We start from the raw sequence: 18,640 nt of genomic DNA, 5'->3' as shown, positions 1-18,640 counted from the left end.
CTTTAATCTGTAATTTTCTTCTTATCATCTAAAATATCAAATCACATTTTGTCTTATAATATTTGCTTTAGAACCAAGCCCAAGCCTCTCTTTCAAAACACGTATGTGTTATGTTCTCTCTACCCCAACCTTCTTGAGTCAAATGAGAGATTATACTTTTCACTCAAGACATCAAATTGGTCTATGCCATCAGATTTTTTTAAAAATGAAAACAATTTTAACCTCCAAAATCTACATTTGTGCACCTAAATGAAGGTTCAGCTTCTTTTTATTCCTGGAAATGCAGCACTACTTGGCAAAGAAATGAACATGGGATTTTATTAATGCCATTGCCATTTCAAGTAATTTTGCACAGCTGAAACTGGAAGTTTTCTATTAAACAAACAAAACACCAACCAAAAGAAAAAAAAGGGGGAGAGAGAGAAATATCCACAAAACAAAACAAAAACCCCCAAACCCCACAAAATAGCATTATAAAAATACAAACTCTGGAAAGATCCAAATTTTCTTTTTTTGGCCTTTTACAAAACCTTCTTCAAATTATTTATGCTTCACTTTTGAAATACGGCAAGTATAATTTTGCCAATAACTACATTCAATTTCTGCCAGAAAGCAAAAATCACTTCAGTGAAGTAACACATCAGACTCTCTCTTCATCTGTTTCCAGCTGATGAGGTTTCAGCCTATAGCAGAGATTGTTTGTTATTATATTTCAGTGCATGACCTGGCACTTGTGTGGCTGAGTTTCATCTGACTACAATCACTCTGGCCCTCAAAGTCATCCCACTGTTTTTTTATTTGTATGATATTCAGAACCTCCTCCATAATGATGATTCATTCCAAAGTGTGTCATCACCAAATTTTGTTGGCATGGTTGTCCTTAACCATGCCAAGAACTGTGATGAAAATATTATGTAAGATTTATCCTAAGAATCATCTATGAGGAATTCTACTCATAACCTTCTAGCCTGATTAAAATTATAGAAAATAGGAAAAGGACCTTATGTGCAAACTGTACCCCAAAGACATGAACTGTACTTAGCAAATACTTGTACAATTTTTTTTAATCACAGTTGATGAGATTCCATAATCTTCATAGATACTCCGTATCAGTAAGTCTCCTACTCACTGAAGTACTTCTATCCCTAATGTCTTCACTGAGTCACTTCTCCCACATTTTCTTTGTTTTCCCTGTGCCAAACACAGAGAATTAGCTCGTTCCCTTGTGAGTGATGCTTCTGCACACAAACCCCAATATCGTGTCCTGACACATTAGTTGTCTCCTTACTTTGAGCTGACTCCGTCCAGCTGATGCTGTCATGCATTAAAAGTTCCACCTCAGGCATTTGTTTGAACACAAAGCACTATCCTCTAAAGGCAGTGTTCACTTGACTTAGGAAGCAATCCCCAGAGCATGATCATCTTCCTTTATGTTTCTGAAATTTAACTGAAGACAAAGCTTTCCTCAGTTTCAGGGTCTCAGCAGACTTTTGAAGGCTTCTTTTGCAGGAAGCCAGAGAACATTCCCTCTCGTAGACCTCTTCGAGTATTTTATTGCATGTATCAGATTAACAGTTAAGTTCCCCAGCATTCCTTATGAGTGCCTTACCTCCCTGTCCCATAGGTATTCAGAATATCCTGAAGGCTTCTGTCATGTAATTTGGTGGAAATTATATTATATGTACGTAGCAGAATGAATTCTGTGTACCAATTACCACAAAGCTAAATATTATGTTACCTCAAAGACAAGTTGCATTTGGAAACAACTATATGTAATGCTAATAAGAAACCCAATTCCATCTTATTCTAATTAACCTGGAAAACCTTCCTTTTTCCAAATGAGAGAGACTTCAAGACATTCAGAATGTTAATAAACCCACAGGTATTTCCACTCTTTATATATCCTGGCGTACACTATTCATCAAGAATTGTTGCTCATTTCAGTCTGAGTCTGATTTTTCTCAGCCTAGAGAAGTTTAACATTTTGAACCACTGCATCTAATTTTTTAAATGAAAAGGAAATCTTCTTTTCCCTGGTTTTGGTAAGAGGTGGAATTCCTAAATATTGACAATGTGTTAGCAAGAAAAGATACCAGCCTTAAGGCTCCTTAGGAGGACACAGTATAGTTCAGAGAATTCATCATGGGCACAATGACTGAACAGTAAGCTATGTTAAGGGTCCTTTGTGTTCACTGGCAACATAAAATTCTTACAGCAGGAGATATTATGACCTTTTATACAACAGATCCAAGTTGGATCTTTTTTTTTGTGTGGTTGTCACTAGTTTGTGCTGAGCCCAGATTGGCTCAGTCTAATGGTTATAAGGTTTGTGAATAGAGTCTGAAAATCAAAATGAAATCAGAATCCATTTTTCTGTCTAGCTGGTAGGAACAAGCTCTGAGACTTCAAACAACCTGAAGATGAGCTGCCCTTTAGTGTCCAGATGTCATGCCTTCAAAGGAGAACTAAAACTCATTTATGGAAATACTTGGAGTCCTCCCCTCCACCCCTCAAATGAATAGTCATAAAGCTGTAGGGTTCTTAAAACCAGATCTTCAGTAATAGCACAAAATACTGCCTTTTATAGTGTGCTGATAATGCTGTAGAATAGTGCAGTATATTTTTCCACCCAGAGAGCAACACCCAGTTAACATTTAAGTTAGTGAAGTGGAAATTTCTGTGACCTAATTTAAGAACCAGTCAAATGTCTTAGGTGAGAAAGTTTCACCAAAACGTAAATGCCACTGTATTTCTGCTTTGATTAAGAGAGTCCAGGTTAAGGGGTGGGGGAAAATGGTTATGATACAGGGGAATGCAGTAGAGAAGAAGGAATCCAATATCCAAGTAAGAGTACAGCTTAACTTCTGACCATGGGGCATCTGGAAGGCTCACTTTCAATTCATGCATATGACAGACTTGCTTTGCGTTATCCAAAAAGGGGAGGAGAAAACCTGATATAACTGGGGAACTGAGATCAATTTTGTGGAAGTCTGTGAGGCATTATTTACAGTCTGTGTGCCAGAACCGTGCTTCCTCTCCAGGCCATAATCAGAAAACAGTTCAGTCTCCTGTAGCGTAAATGAGATTGGGCAACGTGAATGAAGCTGCTTTCTCTTTTAACAGACTCCTTCTGTTGTTCCACTCCTGAACTCTCTTCATGCCCCTGTGTTTTTCCTCCTGCAGTCCAGTACATCGTTCAACAGAGATGCTGTGAAAGCAGGGACAGGCCGGCGTTTCCTTGGCGGGCTGTTAAATGATACATCCTACTGCTACACTCTGGAGGTCTCATTCTACAGCTACATATTGGGTGGACCTGCTTCTGCTGTCCCCTACACAGAAGAAGCCTGTATCCTTTTGAAATCCATCCTCCCCTTGCAGCACATACGAACTGGGCACTTAAGGTAAATACTTCTATCTCACTAAAGAGTTTGCTGAGATGGGAACACACAAGTGGAAATGTGAGTCTGCTCCTGATGCTTTAATTTCCCTCATATTGATTCCCCATACTGTGGAAATTCAAGAAGAGAAAGACATTAGATCAAATAAGCCATTTCCCTCTTGTAGGAGATTGTCTCACGCACTTATTATAGAAACTAGTCCTGGAGAGCCTGTGATCCATTCCCTTCCACAGTCTTCCATTTCTTTCTTCATTTCTCTCCTTATTCTCTCATTATCCCTGTGTTTGTATTATTGTTTTAATAGCAAGTTGAAAGTGCATCCTTGGTACTGAGTTAAAACATCTTCTCTGCCTTTGAACTGCAGCCAAAAGGCTCTAAAGGATCCATTAGGTTCTGCAGCTGCCTCGGGGACAGATCTTTAATGCCAGTTGACAAAGAAATGGAAAGCGAATTCCGAAAACAAAACCGACAAAGTTGTTGGCATTTTTGAGTGCTCAAATAGAAGCAATGTTTCATTCCTCAAAAAACACATATCCATCTGGCTATCTCAATGTATCAGCCATTTGTAGAATTGTTCTGACTGGTCTCATGATCTGCTTTTATGTATTTCTTTTTCTTTTTGTCACTATGCTCAATCAAATAGCCAGTGACCATACTTCAAGCTTGGGTGTTTTATTTCATTTTGTCATTCTATCTTGGCAGCTTTTGAAATTTCCACAGGTTTAGAAACACTGCAGAGGGAGAAAGATTAGTTGTGATTGCCTATTTACCTCTCCACTGCATTTTGGAAGTTGGGGAAGCTTTAGTGTAGCAAGGGGGAAATTTTCATACGAGGCATAATTCTTCACCATCCATGTATATGTGGACACTGTGAGGCAATAAGATTGAGAAACAGGGAGCAGGGAAAGTAATTGTTATTTATTTGGGGTTTCTGGTTTGACTTCTCCACTGAAAGAGAAATTTGGGGGCAGGAGGGGGATAAATATATTAAAGTGAATTATCAGGCTTGAGCATTTGGAATACAAGCTCTTTTTTGCCCTGTAAGGTTAACTGTTTCCAAGGAACAGCTTTGTGCCATAAACGCCTATGTAGTATATCTTGCCACTTAGGAAAAAACTTCCATTGCTGTAAGGTTTAGCTATTTATTTTCTTGAGTTGGTATTTTGGTGTTTCAAGAACCCATGCCTTGGTTTCACCTTTATTTTTTTTCCTCACTTAGTGCTCATTGTACTGACAGCTGCTTATTTATCTTCCTTATTTATCAAGAACAATTTTTACAGAGAGGAAAGAGCCCCTATACAAATGAGATTACGATTCCCTTGTATATGTTTTTCTTCATGATTTGTAGTTTGTGCTGGCTTAGTTTCCTTTTCCATAAAGATTCTTGGTTTGTGCTCCACAAGACAGAAGTTTCACGTGTGGGATCTAACATCTCTATTTGCTTGGCTTGCCTTGCCTTCTTCAGGCAGAGCTGCTCCATTCTCAGCTCAGTCATTCTGCCCATCAGCAGCTGGAGCACAGAAAACAGGCCCCAAATCAGAGATCCTTCTTGGAGGTGATGTATGGAAAGTTCAAGCAGCCGCTTGATTCCTACAGTTATAGTTTCACCTGGCTGGCTGGAACAGAAGTTGGTTTTGACTGGCCTGGAAGACAGCAGGCAGAGGAAGCTCTTTGCCCATGGATTATGCTCCACTGGCATTCTGCCCTGGTAGGTTTTATTATTTCCTTTTCAATGGAGGAATTCTATCAGAGTGCTGCCTATGACAGCTCTTCCTCACATGTGCGGTTTCCTAGTTAGAGAAAGAAATGGAGCTGCTTGAAATAGTCTCTAGACTGTTCTGATCCAACACAGGAGTAGCCACTGCATTTGTGTACATCCTATCCTGGCAGGAGAAGAACTTTCACATCACTGAAGTGCCTATGATCAAAAGTAAAACAATTGCAGAGCATTCCAGTTTAGTCTGAACAGCCCTTCCAAGCTATTTGCAAGTCAGGGATTAATTAATGCTCAAATTTTTTAATGGACCTGAACCAAAGACACAGGCAGTCAGTGCCTATTGGCCTCCAAGGACAGGGCTGCTTCTATTAACTATCCAGCTACATGCAGGCAGCAAGCAAATAAATGAAGAAAATACAATGAGCCCAAGAATGGTGAACTGATAGGGCAAATATTATGGAAATCTACCTTCAAAGATATATTTCTCAGGACTTTTTTCATCCCACTGTGATGCTGTTGGGTTCTGTGGGTTGGTGTGTTTGTTTGTTTGTTTTCTTTTCAACAGAAACAGAATCAGGGAGGCTAGGATTGTTCAAAGCTTCTAATGTTGGATTAAGAAGTGGAGACTGAGATTCAGCCTCAAATTCAGGGGTCCCTTGGCCTTAAAAAGAGACTACAAAGCAGATCACACTCTTCATTCAGAACTAGCCATACTGGCTCCTTTTAGAGAACAAAGCAAATTAGGATCTCCAGGTCCTATAGAAATATTAATTTAGCCTAATGTTGTTCCTGTTGACAGGTGAGAAAACTGAAAAAACCCTGAATAGTCTTGTATTTGCACTGATGGCATGTAATTATACCTGTCAGCTTCTTTTCTTTACAGCATTTGTGGCAAATAAGATCACTACTCCCTTTCATGCCATCATACAAATGGATTAGGTTTGTTGGTGGGTTTTATACATCTCTTTATGTTTTCCAGGTTTTACATGCTAACTCTATGATCCATAAAAACCTCTGTATGAGAATGCAATAGATATATTTCTGCAGTGGGTATGATTATGAATTTTGTTCAGACTTGGGGTGACTGAAACGTACTTTGCAATTTTTGAGAGAAGTGGATACCTCACATGCATGAAAATGGGACACAGACTTTAAGTTTGATAACTGTTTGAATTCTAACACTGTTAGTGTGGACAGTAGCCTTTTTTTAATAAGAAAAGTAGGAAAATTTTAAAAAAGGATGGGATGGTATCATTAGAAGTGAAAATCAGTTTTAAATTACTCCAGTTAGTATGACTGAATGTATTATAAATGAATTGGTTCAGAATTTAGAGGATGACACCTGGCATGTTCTATAAAAATGAATTTGCCACTGAATCTGCACTATTTAAATGAAATCCAGGAGGGAAGGATCTTCCTTCAGTCTGTGCAGGGGGTGTATGTTTGGGGCATATATGGTGGGATAAAAGTGCTGAATTTCTGGCCTCTTCCAACACAGAGAATTAACATGATTGCATGGATGTCTCAGGCCTCAATTAGCATGATCAATAATGTTTACTGCTGGAGTGTCTCTTGTATTTTCATCCGGCAAGCAAAGCACTGCATCAGGTGTAGCTTCCTAAATGCCCTGTTATACATTCCTTAAGAGGTATGTGTGTGTCTGGTGGGTCTGTGTCTAACTGATATGTACCTGGTGTATGAGAAACATTAGGGATGTGTTCTGTAAGCCTGGCTCTGCAGAACACCCTACGATAACATGTACTGCAGATAACAGTGAACGGACTCTGTTTCAAAGGCATAATAAGAGGATTGTAGTTGTCGGTTACTTGCCTGGAAGTGGACACAGAAATGTTTAAAACCCTTCTCACACATGCACACATTTGGTGGTAACTGATTAAAAAGGCAGCACAGCAACAGTTAGCTGAGCACCAGGTGAAGAAGCTTTAAAATGAGCTGATATGCTTCCATTAAATTCCATGTTTTACTAGGCATTTACAGGGCTTATGACACAAGGCTTGTAAACTGCTCTGTAATGCTCACCACCAGCAGCTCAGATGCTGAGCTGTCTCGGTGCCCACCAGGCTCATAGCTGGGCAAGGAACAAAGGATAAAAGTGGGAGATGAAGGATGAATCCCCAGCTGTAGGACTGAGCACTGCCCTGACAGTGCACCCGGAATTGCTTCCCACTACAGCTGTGAGCAGCAGCCGTCACAGCCTGACCCGAGAGCAGCCAGTAAAGGACTCTCACATCGACAGCTTTAAAATCTTCTATTGGATTCCTTTATTAGAGTGTTTGAACTGGATCCTCGCTGCAAAGCAGGCAGCCCATAACAGATAATAAAAGGTTTTACTCTTGCAAAGTCTAGCCACGAGATAGGAACATGGAAACGATGGAGACCTGGCAAGAACTGGTATGCTTGTAGCCTGATAGTTATAGGGGAGAAAAATCATCAAGGTGGGTGAGTGCCAGTGTTGTCAGCATGTCCATGGCATTTTAGTGTATTTTAATCTTAATTTCAAGTTTCCTTCAGATGAGGAAGGCCCCCATCCAAAGGTGGGCCTTCAGTCATCTATATGTAGGGCTTTACTCATTGAAATCACTTCTGAGTGGAATAGGAGACTGGAACCCTGGGTCAAGGGTGTAGTGGAACAGGTTTTCTTTGTACATCTTTTCTAAGCATATCACTTCACCTCTTTGATTTAATGGCCTCAATATAGAAAATTAATTTAATGAAACTTCTTTTGTAAAAAAAAAAACCACACAAAAAAAACAAGAAAAAAACCACCCCATTTTTGAAACCATGGGTGAAGAACACAGAAGAGACCTTACTAATATTATCCCAAGGTAGATCTTTTCACATTACAAACAGCTGAGAGACTGAGAGATTATGTCAATACTTAAAACAGTATAGTGAATCAACTTGCAAGGAAATCACTTGGCATTTTCCATTTCTCTGAATGTACTGAATTGGAAGCTTGCATCCCTTAAACAGGGTGTAGTTGCACTGCTGAACCCTCTCCCCTATTGTGGTCATAAAGATGTATTTATGTGGCTACAGCCACAGAATGAAAGCTTGGATTGACTGGAGTCTCTTCAGATGCCCAACAGGATCTCTCATCTTGGACTCTTGACACAGTTGGGATCACTGGGTTCATTCTTATTCTTAACTTCAAGCAGAGTATCTGCCTGCTGCTTGACTGGGGACTTGAGTAGTTAAATTCCCTAGAGGAAACAGTCATTTGCTTACATCCAGATTCCTTTTAAAGAGTACTTGGATCTCAGTAAATGCCTATCCTGGGGAAAAGAAATCTGTATGCAAACTACAATTTCAGTAAAAGCATCTATAACTTTTAGAGCTTCATGGACCTGCGAGTCCCCTGGGGCAAATGTACTTGGTTATTTTGGGCTTTTTTAAATTTCTTTTTTTGGCAACTGCCTGTCCTGATCCTCCTAGCTCTGCTAGTGATATCCTTAAGAGAAGATCCTCATGAGCCAGATTACGGCACTTGCAGCTTCATTCCCACCCAGTAAAGGCAACATTACTACCAAAAGCCAATGAGGTATGAAGGGCTGTGCTGATAAAGCTGAGGGAGCTCTGCAGACGTTATGCAGTGTAGCTTATGTTTGAACTTGAGCTAGAGCTTGTTGCCAAGATGATTTCAAAGTATATCAGGCACATACTTAGGAAAAAACTTCCAGAGGTCTACATGTCCATCCTTCTTCTGCTAAGCTTCTAGAAACAGGGTCCTTTCTGTGTCTTGCAAAAAGTGGTATTAATCCTAATCCTTCAGATTTTCCTAACAGCGACCTCCTTACACATTGTCTCTCCATTATTTGGTTATTTCTTCGTACCATGTCTAAGGCTGTCTTGGAGGAAAGGAAACAAAATCCTCTGTCAGCTCCCCAGTCTGTGTGAAAGTGTCAAGGTTTACAACCACAATTTCAAATGCTCTTAATATTACTGGAAGCATAGAGTTAAATTATAGAGTTGTAAAGTTACTTTATAGTGATAATGCTGTCAAGCATCAATATCTCTGCCCCAGGGCACCATGGAAACTCAGTTAATGATATAAGAAGCTGATATTTTCCAGGGTTGCAGCTGTTGGCTCATACCCAGAAGGAATCTGTGTGTTTGTTCATATTGGGTATATACAGTGGGACCTGCTCAAAGAAAATTAGGAAACGGTGAAAGTCTGTTTAATGAAGTGCAGTGGAATGAAGGTACAAAGCAGAACATGGTGTTGCAGTCTGCACACCTCTCTCCCTCACAGGATTCAATAGAGTGGACAATGCTGTACATGAATACTTCTTTACTGTCAGAGAGGGTGTTTGTGGGGGAGAGTTTATATTTATATGTAGGTTTGTTTATCTAGTTGCCTGTAGCTCTGACTGCATCAATCTATGCAAATACTGTCCGTGAGTATCAGTAATGAAATGGAAATTAAGGCAAGTGACTACAGTCAACTAAGAGAAATGTATAATTTTTGTAATGGATTTCTTAGGGTCTGTATCTCAAAGTGCTTTGATAGCCTCAGATGAAAGATGCTATAAAAGTGCAAAGTGTTATGAGAAAGGTGGCTTTTTCTTTTAAAGAAAGAAATTTTTTTTTTTTTTTTTTTTTTGCTTAAATGTGGAATATCAGTCTTGGAAAGCATCTTCAAAATGCTTCCTGGGGATTTAACCATATGATTCCAGTTACCTTTTGGCTAGGAGCCAGGTATCAAATGCCATGCCTGTAGTTGAGGAAATGGTCTTGCATTTAGCTGCTGCAGGAAGAGTGGTCTCGAGTAACTGGCTCATTTCTGTGTGTGCTTTGCATGGCTTTCTGTGGGGAAGGAGGGAAAGCAGGTCAGACCCACAGGCCTGATTTAAGTAGAAGTGAGCTTGTAAGCTGAAGATCTAATCTTGAGGGGAATGAAGCATCAGAAGTACTGAAAGCCTATGGGTCCTATCACATTTTAAGGCACAAATTAGACTGAGCACCGTGGTTTGCTCCAGGGTCATGTTGTCCTGAGCACTGTAAAGGAGGTCCCCATGAGGATGCAGATTAATATTCTTCCTCTTGTGTACACAGGTGTCTTTCCCAGGGATACTAAGGTACATGGAAGAGAACAGATGTGGAATCAGAATGTAAAGCAGTGTGCATATCCAGACCTATAGAAATGCTCTCAAGTCAGTTTTAGACATAAATGCAGGAGTTTGTCGTCTTTGAAGAGCAAGAAGACTTCAGTAACTGTGAGCCTGGACTAGGGAATTTGGACAGGTTGACTTGAGAGCCATCAATATTTACAACTTTAGTTGGGAACAGGGAGCCTGTGGACAGTGGAAGCATAAGCATCTTAGAGACACATGTGCAAATATCATCCCTGCATCTCACTAACTGTCTTCAACTCACTGCTGGTGGAGGATGTGCTCTTTAGCCTAGGTGGGGCTGTATCCAGTGACACAGGAAGACTGATACTCATAAGCCAGCCAAGATGAGGAAGCTCAGCCCTAAAAATGTTCTTATATCCCAAGCAGCCTTTGGGGCCTCTGTTGAGATGCTGCATGCTAACTGGCACCAAACTGTAACTGAGGTTTTACTGACTGAAATTCTCATCAGTGATTTCCATTCAAGCTATCAATGACCCTTGGCCTGCAAGCACAAAGCTCTCTAATTCAAAAGGGTTTTGATAATTGCATTGAAAAAAAAAAAAGTCACCAGTTAATACTAAAAATTGTTACATTTTTCTGTTAGTATTCCTTCTATAGACAGGAAAAAAAATAACTTAGACCAAGCAGAAGTGATGCTTTTGCTGAATGTTTGGAAGGTGAAGTTGATTACATAAGTGATCACAGAGTTGTGGCTAATAGAAGCAAGGGGGGAAGATCCCTCCAAACACTGCTGCTATCCTTCTTGCAACTGGCTTTCAAGGGTTTAAATGCCTCTCTTATAAACTTGCTTTTCCATAAACTTGTATTTTTCCTTTGTCTTAGAAGCAACTTAGACAAAACTAAGCATATAGAACTGATTGTGAGGCTCTTGGGTGCTCAGAACACCATACAAATGCTATTAGATTCCTAGTTAGAATAATTCTTTGGTAAATGTTAAATTCCTATTAGTAACACTTGCTAAACTTAAGTGCAAAGGAAAGGGCAAAACTAATCTGAAAGGCAACGGAGAACAGGGCTTAAAAGATATTAACAATTTGTTGGAAATGTCTGAGGGGAGTGGTTATTATAACTAAAGACTAATGTCTGTGGGTTGAAGACTTAGGTTAGGAAAGGGCTTTAGCCAGTGCTGTGCTTAGAAACTTTCCCAAATGTCAAAGGGAATGAAGAGAAAAAAGCCATTTAGAATGAGGCATTTTTCAAAAAGCAATAAACAGCAAAATTGCAGTGTCTCTGGGACAGGTCTCTGCTTTTCTGCTGGCCTGGAGTGGTGGTGTTTGTGTGTCTCCATACATGTCTGCTTTTTGCCCTTCTCTGTGTCTCTCCACTTCTGGCTCAGTCTTCTCCCCTGTGCCTGCCTTGTCTGTATCCTCACCATCTTGTTGGCAATTTTAGGTCGTTAGCCCTACCCCTGCCTTTCTGGCATCTTATCAAGACTTTTTGCAGGAGTTGTTTGATTAATCAGATACACCAAGTCTCTGCTTTTTTGTTCACTTTTTGCCGTCTTTCACCTAAACTATTTTTTCTTTTTTATTTTGCTACCTAAAGGCTCAGTAGAACTTATTGGTGATTAAAGGGAATTCTAGGGTGGGAGAAGTAGTTATTTTTTATCTACTACTTCTTCAGTCCCAAATACTAATATTATGAAAGGGCACCAGAGATGTTTTTTAAGAAACTTGGCAAAGAAACAAGCTTCTTTCTGTCTGTGTGTCTGTCTTTCTCAGCTGCTTGACCAATTGCAACTGAATTTGACAGTGATAAAGGTCTCAGTGATATTACATTCCTATGAGTTTCATGAAAAATAGCTGGCTGAATGAGCAGAGAAACCAAAATTAATCTCTCCAGTAGGGACAGCTGCATCTCTATTGTTAGAAACCAGGGGAGGACAGTAGGCATGAAAGTCACAGGAGGCAGATCCAACATCTCCTTTTCTTTCTGAGCATGTCCCTGGTGAGTTGAGACTTCACTCTCCTTTTCTCTATACGCTTTTACCCCTAACATCCCTGCAAACCTTAACAAAGGATGTCTCGTGGCATTCTGAAAAACAGACTGCATCTTCCCCATCATACCATTGCTGAGATAAGCCAGAAACCTGTCAGGTGCAGTTCACAGGTGAAGAGAATACCCATTTAAGCCAAGGCCAATACATGCCCACCCCAAGCCAGCTATGTTTCTTGTCACCTAGAGGTGAAACTTTGTCCACAGTTCAGATCCACAAAGCCAGAACATGTCTCAGACAGAAACTAAAGATAACCTGCAGCTTTGATCTAGTGTTCAGAAACCTCTGTGTTTTGAAAAGAGCAGGATGGGTCTGATTCTCTCATGTCTCATTTCTTAAGAACAGAACAGCCAAGTCAGTTCAGATCAAAACTAGTCCTCTGTAGTGTCTTGTCTCTGACAGAGGCCAAAATAAGGTGCCTGTGAAGAATTTAATAACAGAATAAGCATATAACTCTTTTCCCTGAATATTCTTTTGTTTCCAGCAATTAGTGGTTTGGGGATCCCAGAGCCAGAGATGTTAAAATCATGAACTCATTTAGGTTGGAAAAGACCTCTAAGATCATCAAGTCCACCACTAAACCGTGTCTACATGTCTTTTAAATGCCTCCAGGAATGGTGACTCCACCGCTTCCCTGGGCAGCTTGTTCCAGTGCCTGACAACCCTTTCGGTGAAGAAATGTTTTCTAATACCCAATCTAAACCTCTCCTGGCACAACTTGAGGCTGTTTTCTTGAGTCCTATCACTTGTTATTGGGAGAAGAGAGCGAGACCCACATGTTGATTATGTCTGAGCTAACATTCAATGGATTTGTCTCCCATGAACCTGTGAACATTTTTAACATCCACAACATTCTGTACTAGGGATTTCCATAGCTTAATAAGATCTTGTTTGTTTTTAGCCTGCCACCTGCAAGCATTATTTTGTGATTCCTAGCTGTAACACTGGAAGCAGCATTGGCCCCCTCAGCTGCCTTTATTTCACATTTGAAGTCTCATAGCCAACAGAGTTATTTATTGTCTGAGTACTTAGCCTGTACATCATAAGCAGAAAAATATTACCACATCAGGTAACCATGTCTAGAGTTGGTTTGTCATCTTATATTCTCTCATTATACACAACTGTAGGAGTTGCCAAGAAATGGAGAATCAACTCCAGTGACTCTAATGGCAGAACTGGTATTTGCTGTGTGATTTTTATTTGCGTTCAGGATAAATCCCACCCTGGTCACATGAGCAGCAGGTATAAGCATCAAATGAAAGGTAAAGCCTTCTGTTTCAAAATACACACTGTCAACAATGTGTGTTTGGTTCCTGATGCACTTAACAGTCTGTGCTTGTTCTCCTGTACTCTTCCCAATACTTAGGAGGGATTCAGAACTCGTTAAATAAAGTGAATTTCTGTTCAGGATAGGAACCAATGCCTGTTGGAAGAATTACAATTTTGAAAACTGCAATATCCTAAATACTTTGCTTTCTGTCATTATGATTGGTATGCATCACTCTTCCCAGCAAACCAATTTCTGGATAACATGCTCCCACAGTCAGGTTGCATTCAGGATTCTGTCAGGCTGGTTATTTCTTTTTTTAAAACTAAGCAATCCTTATTAAACTAGCATCTGTCATCAGACACCACTAAAGACCAAATGATAGGTGACAATCCATTCTTCTTTTCTCCATTGTCCAGTCCCTCAAGAAATTCAGTATGAATGTTAACTACTGAAGACCTCTCAAGTAGCAAAGAGGGATCTGCAGGGCAGTGGAGTGTCCTGTGTAGCAAAAGCTCACACTGGGCTGGTTTCTGTAGACATTTGGCTGGAGCAATACTGGGGGACATATGCAAAGTGAGATCTCCTCCAAGCACATCAATACATGAAAGATCTCAAGCTTCCTTTCAGTAAATCCTTAAGCAGGCTGTTCAAGTGGAATGTAGCTGTTTTAATCAAGATAGGGGATGGAAATGGCTGGGAGGATACAGTTGTCTTCCTAGTGTCTTTCTAGAGGAGAGAGGCAGCTGGACTGCTAACACTCCTGGGTGAAATCAGGACTGCATTATTCTGCAAGCCCAAGGGGAGAGACTTTACAGTACTTCAGTCCCATTATTCCTGTTTTCAAGCCTTTTCATTGCTGAGTTTCTGTGGATTTCTTCAAGGTCTGATAAGTGGCTGGTTCTGTTGGCAGAACACAGCTTCAGGCTCCTTGTTTCTTCCTGTGTAGCAGTAATACCTCCACCTGAGAAGATGCCCATGACTGCCTGTTAGCAGTCTGACAATCTCATATTCTTGCTGTGATACTGTGAAGATTTGAGACTGGGCTATTTCTGGGCCAACAGGGTTTTCATCCTAGTGTTCCTCCCTCCTTACTTAATGATTCCTCTTTGCACTGCATCCCTCACATTTCTGCCAAGTAGAATTTGTTGCATTGACTTTCTTTCCAAAGCCTGCCCAGAAGGACAGCTTTCCTTCAGCCAGGACACAGAAAGGGCCTGTGTCTCTAGAACCATCAATATTTTTCTTGAGATGATAAATGAACTGCCAATAAACTGAGGCAGCTGCCAGAGCCATCTGAGAAACAGACCTTCAGACCCAATTTATCCGTGCTTGGTTTATTTATGTGTCTGAAAACTTTTGGGATGCAAACAGAAGGATAACCACTCAGGCAGCCACTTGGATGGTCTAGATGGATGCAGTGGGAGTTTATGGACTGGTTCAGATACTTTAGCTATTACTTTGTGCTCGCCTATCTCAAACAAGAAAATGGCTTCAGATTCGTCATAGGGAACACCACAGAAAAGAAACAAAGCTTCCAAAGCAAGAGCTAAATTCTCATACCTGCTGTATCATTCAGTCTGTTTTTCTTCATCTCTTCTGTTCTTTCTTGCCTATAATTCAGGTTTTTGCTTAATCTATGAAATTTGTGTTGTCAGGATTTTTCTAAGGAGATGAGGCATGGCTGATTGCATTGTGCCTGGAGGGGTGGGACCAATTTACGTGCTTCAGTGAGTAAGGTTTGTAGAGAGACCAGTTTGGATTTGAACCAGATGATACAGCTGGGAAAAGCAGGAGGCCTCTGTGTTTAGGATTCTTTGCAGGGCAACAGGGGTGTCTGTGCATTTCATTTACATTCACCCTAAAATTTCTGAGCCCATTTTTTTTGTTTCAACCAGCAAGAGTTCTCAGTGGTATTAAGTCTGGGCAAGTTTGATGAGAACAGGCAGCTGAGCAAAGGAAAGGGACTCAACTAATGCCTCTGCTGGGGGCAAGGCTGGAGCGAGTGTAAATGTTACTGCACACCAGAGGGTCTGTATGGGGAAGTAACTGTAAAATGCTCCAGCACAGAGAGAATTTCAGCTGGCACATGATTGATATTGCTGAAGGAACCTGGGTTATGGACCTGTGTGATCCAAGAGCACCGGCTCCAGCTCTTTGCTGACAGGGGGACTCAGGCAAGCCCAAGGCGGCAAAACCAGCGAGGATGAGCGCTCGGTGTCAGCTCTCGGGAGCAGAGAGGAAGGCCCGGCGTCCCGATGCCTCTTGGCACCTCCCCGTAGCTGTTCCGCAGGGCAAGGCTGGTCCTCCCGGGGCGGTCCCCCCTCCTCGCCCGGGCCGGCAGCGGCAGCGCGGCTCCCTCTCGCTGTAGCTCAAGTGCCCTCTTCTGGCACCGACAGCGCCGTTCCTCCACTGCAGCCGACTGAGGAGCAGTGGATGTTTTTCTGATGGTTGCTGAAATCAGGAAGAAAGCAGGTTTTTTCTCCCTTTGCTTTCCCTCTCTGTCCGGACTGCCCTGGCAGCGATAGCGCTTGGAGGATACAGGGCATCCCTGTTTTACCAGTCTGTCCAGGTCTAAGTTTTCCTGTGGCACAGAGCTGTGAGGGGATTGTGTTTGCATCTGAGCTCATTAAATAAAGATACTTTTATTCTCTTTTGTCTTTTTTCCCCCCTGCCTTATCTGTATCTGTGGTAAATCTGTAGCTATCTCGATTTACAGATTGGGGTGGCCTTTTCCTTCTCATGTTCTCTGCTCCCTGTTGTATAAATCCTCTCTTGGCTATTCTTGACCTGTTGATCTCAATAGTTTTCACCATGAATCCCAATGGGATCTAGATTTGACCTCTATCGATTACCAAGAACTGGTTGGTGATGAAATGAGGGGAGAGGGGAACGTGCAGCTGCTGTAGGAGAAGTTCCCATCCTGTCTGGAAAAGGAAAGTTTGGATCCACTTGCTAATGTCAGTTCAAGGTTAGCAGTACACAGCATAGCAACTGCATGTGTCTGCAGAGGAATTTAAAATCAGCCTTAAGAAAAAGGAGTTTCCTGCACTGCTTTATCGCATCAGTGACCATCAGAGGCCTTTGCATGTGCTTTGGATTTTCCTCTGTGTTTAAGGAACATTTCAAGCCATAATTGATTATAGCTGAATTTGTGTTACAAAGTAGGGAACAGCAGGTCAGGACATTTACGCTACGAGACGAGACTGAGCCTGATTCCCATTTAGATCCTTTACAGCAGAAGGGTAGTGGTTTTTTGCCCTGGTTACAAGCAGTGTCTCAGCTATCAAGTACAATTCTGTACTTATTGCAGGCTCTCTGAATGCAAATCCCTAACACACAAGCTGGATTGGCATAAACCACTTTAGGAAGCATACATACAATTTGTACTGCCCTCCACTGCCTTTATGAGGAGTAAGAGGAGCTGGAGTCAAGACTGCCAGGTTTTGCAAAGTGCCGAGCTGAAAGTGAAAATCCAGCTTCTCCCTTCAAGGTGAAAAGGACATCAGAGATTCTGGTGGTTTTGGTCTGCCCGAGGATCTACCTGCAGTGGTCCCTGCTCTGTTTTACAGACTTTTAAACTGGCATATGCTGATGTTGTTTTTTCCAGGTCACTTCACTATTAGTTTAATAAGGTCTTGGGACTGAAGTTCAGGGAATGTGACTTCTAATAATATGATTTGATTTAAACTCTGTGCCTGTGTTTCATCTTGCATGCCTTCTCAGTCCCAGTTAGAGGGAATTTAGGCAGAGATGGTCTATGGCTGTGGATAAGTACAACATCCTTGCACCAAACCCAGGAGTGCAGGGACAGGTAAGACCACATGCCAAGAAGTGATGATGAGACAAGCTAAGAGTTTCCAGCCAATACAAGCCAAGATATTAAAGTAGTTAATGTGAACAGACATAACTGAAGAACATAGACAGTATTCAAAATTTACCTTATGAATTTCAATGTGATTATCTGAAATATGATATAAGGATAAAGAGAACATAGCTGTCCTCTAACATTTCACTTCAAGGCTGCTGCTCTGCATAGGAAAATTTATACATGTGAGTGCATGCATACATTAGATATGCATATATACCATAGCTTTTTCTTTCTTTTCTTAAGTACGTTTTCAAGATTCATGAAGGAAATGAATTATGACAGCGAGAGAAACTCGCAGGCCTCTCTTTGCGTGGGGGAGGTCCAAGCCACCACTGCAGTGAACAAAGATGCCCCTCTATCAGGCCTCTGCAGACAGACCTGGAATTGGAGCAGCCCAGAGTAGTGGTGCCGAGAAGTTGGTGCGATAACAAGGCAAAGCAAAGTGTAGCCTAACAGGATGACAGCACAAGGCACCAAAAATAGGTGGCTTTTGTATGACTATAATAGCACCACCTGCTTTCAAAACGTTAGTCATCCTGTAAATGTGTCCATTCCAGCGAATATCCTTGTGGGAGCTGACACAGAAATCCATAGAAACGAGGCACTGAATCTGAGCAGAGAAAAGGAGAAGGGAGCGGGGATGCGTGAGGCTGAAAGGAGCTGCTGGCGGGGGAAGAGGAGCAGCCTGGGAATGTGTGTGTGGGTGTGCATGGGGTAGCACAGAAGTTCACATGCTCTTGAAGGGAAGAATTTGTTTCCTTCTCATCAAACCTCAGTCCCTGCTGCTTTCTTTGATTTTTCTCTAGCGGGGCCAATCTAGGCACTCAGTGATGATAAATAACCCAGTATTACAAGGTGACATGCACAGTGACACGATAATATGGAGAGAAAGAGAAGAACCCAAAGGGACATTGTTTCTGTGCAATTCATTTATTTCCCAAGTGTGCTCTGCAGTGCAGGCATTCTGGGAATCCTGTCCCACCGGCTCCATCTGCAGCCTGGTGAGGGGCCTGAGGGGAGCGGGACAAACCTCAGACCTTGCTGCCATAACCAGTCTCTCAAAAAGCTGTATTTTCCCTTTGAGCTTTGTTTGCGGTGACCTTGGTAGAATGCTTCAGTCCTGTTTTGACTGAGGGCCTTTTGGGACCTTATGTTTGATCTGAGGTTAAGGGGTCGCTCTGCATGTCAGGATACCTGCGCTCGGCTGTGAACTCCCGCTACCGTCTCCCTGCCTG

At 41.6% G+C, this 18,640-nt stretch overlaps 1 protein-coding gene across 1 annotated transcript in view; it reads left to right on the top strand.

Annotated features, from left to right (window-relative positions):
• The window catches only part of LOC108492771 (BEN domain-containing protein 5-like), a 922,669-nt gene that overhangs the window by 830,101 nt on the left and 73,928 nt on the right, over positions 1–18,640 (top strand). The window contains exon 11 of the mRNA XM_017805436.1: positions 3,184–3,346. Within this exon, the coding sequence (XP_017660925.1) occupies positions 3,184–3,346 (163 nt within the window). The remainder of the gene's footprint in view (positions 1–3,183; positions 3,347–18,640) is intronic.

The sequence above is a fragment of the Lepidothrix coronata genome, unplaced genomic scaffold, assembly GCF_001604755.1.
Source record: "Lepidothrix coronata isolate B3197 unplaced genomic scaffold, Lepidothrix_coronata-1.0 Scaffold12, whole genome shotgun sequence".
NCBI classification, from domain to species: Eukaryota; Metazoa; Chordata; class Aves; order Passeriformes; family Pipridae; genus Lepidothrix; species Lepidothrix coronata.
The sequence above is the reverse complement of the archived record's forward strand: the minus strand, read 5'-3'. Positions and strand labels throughout refer to the sequence as shown.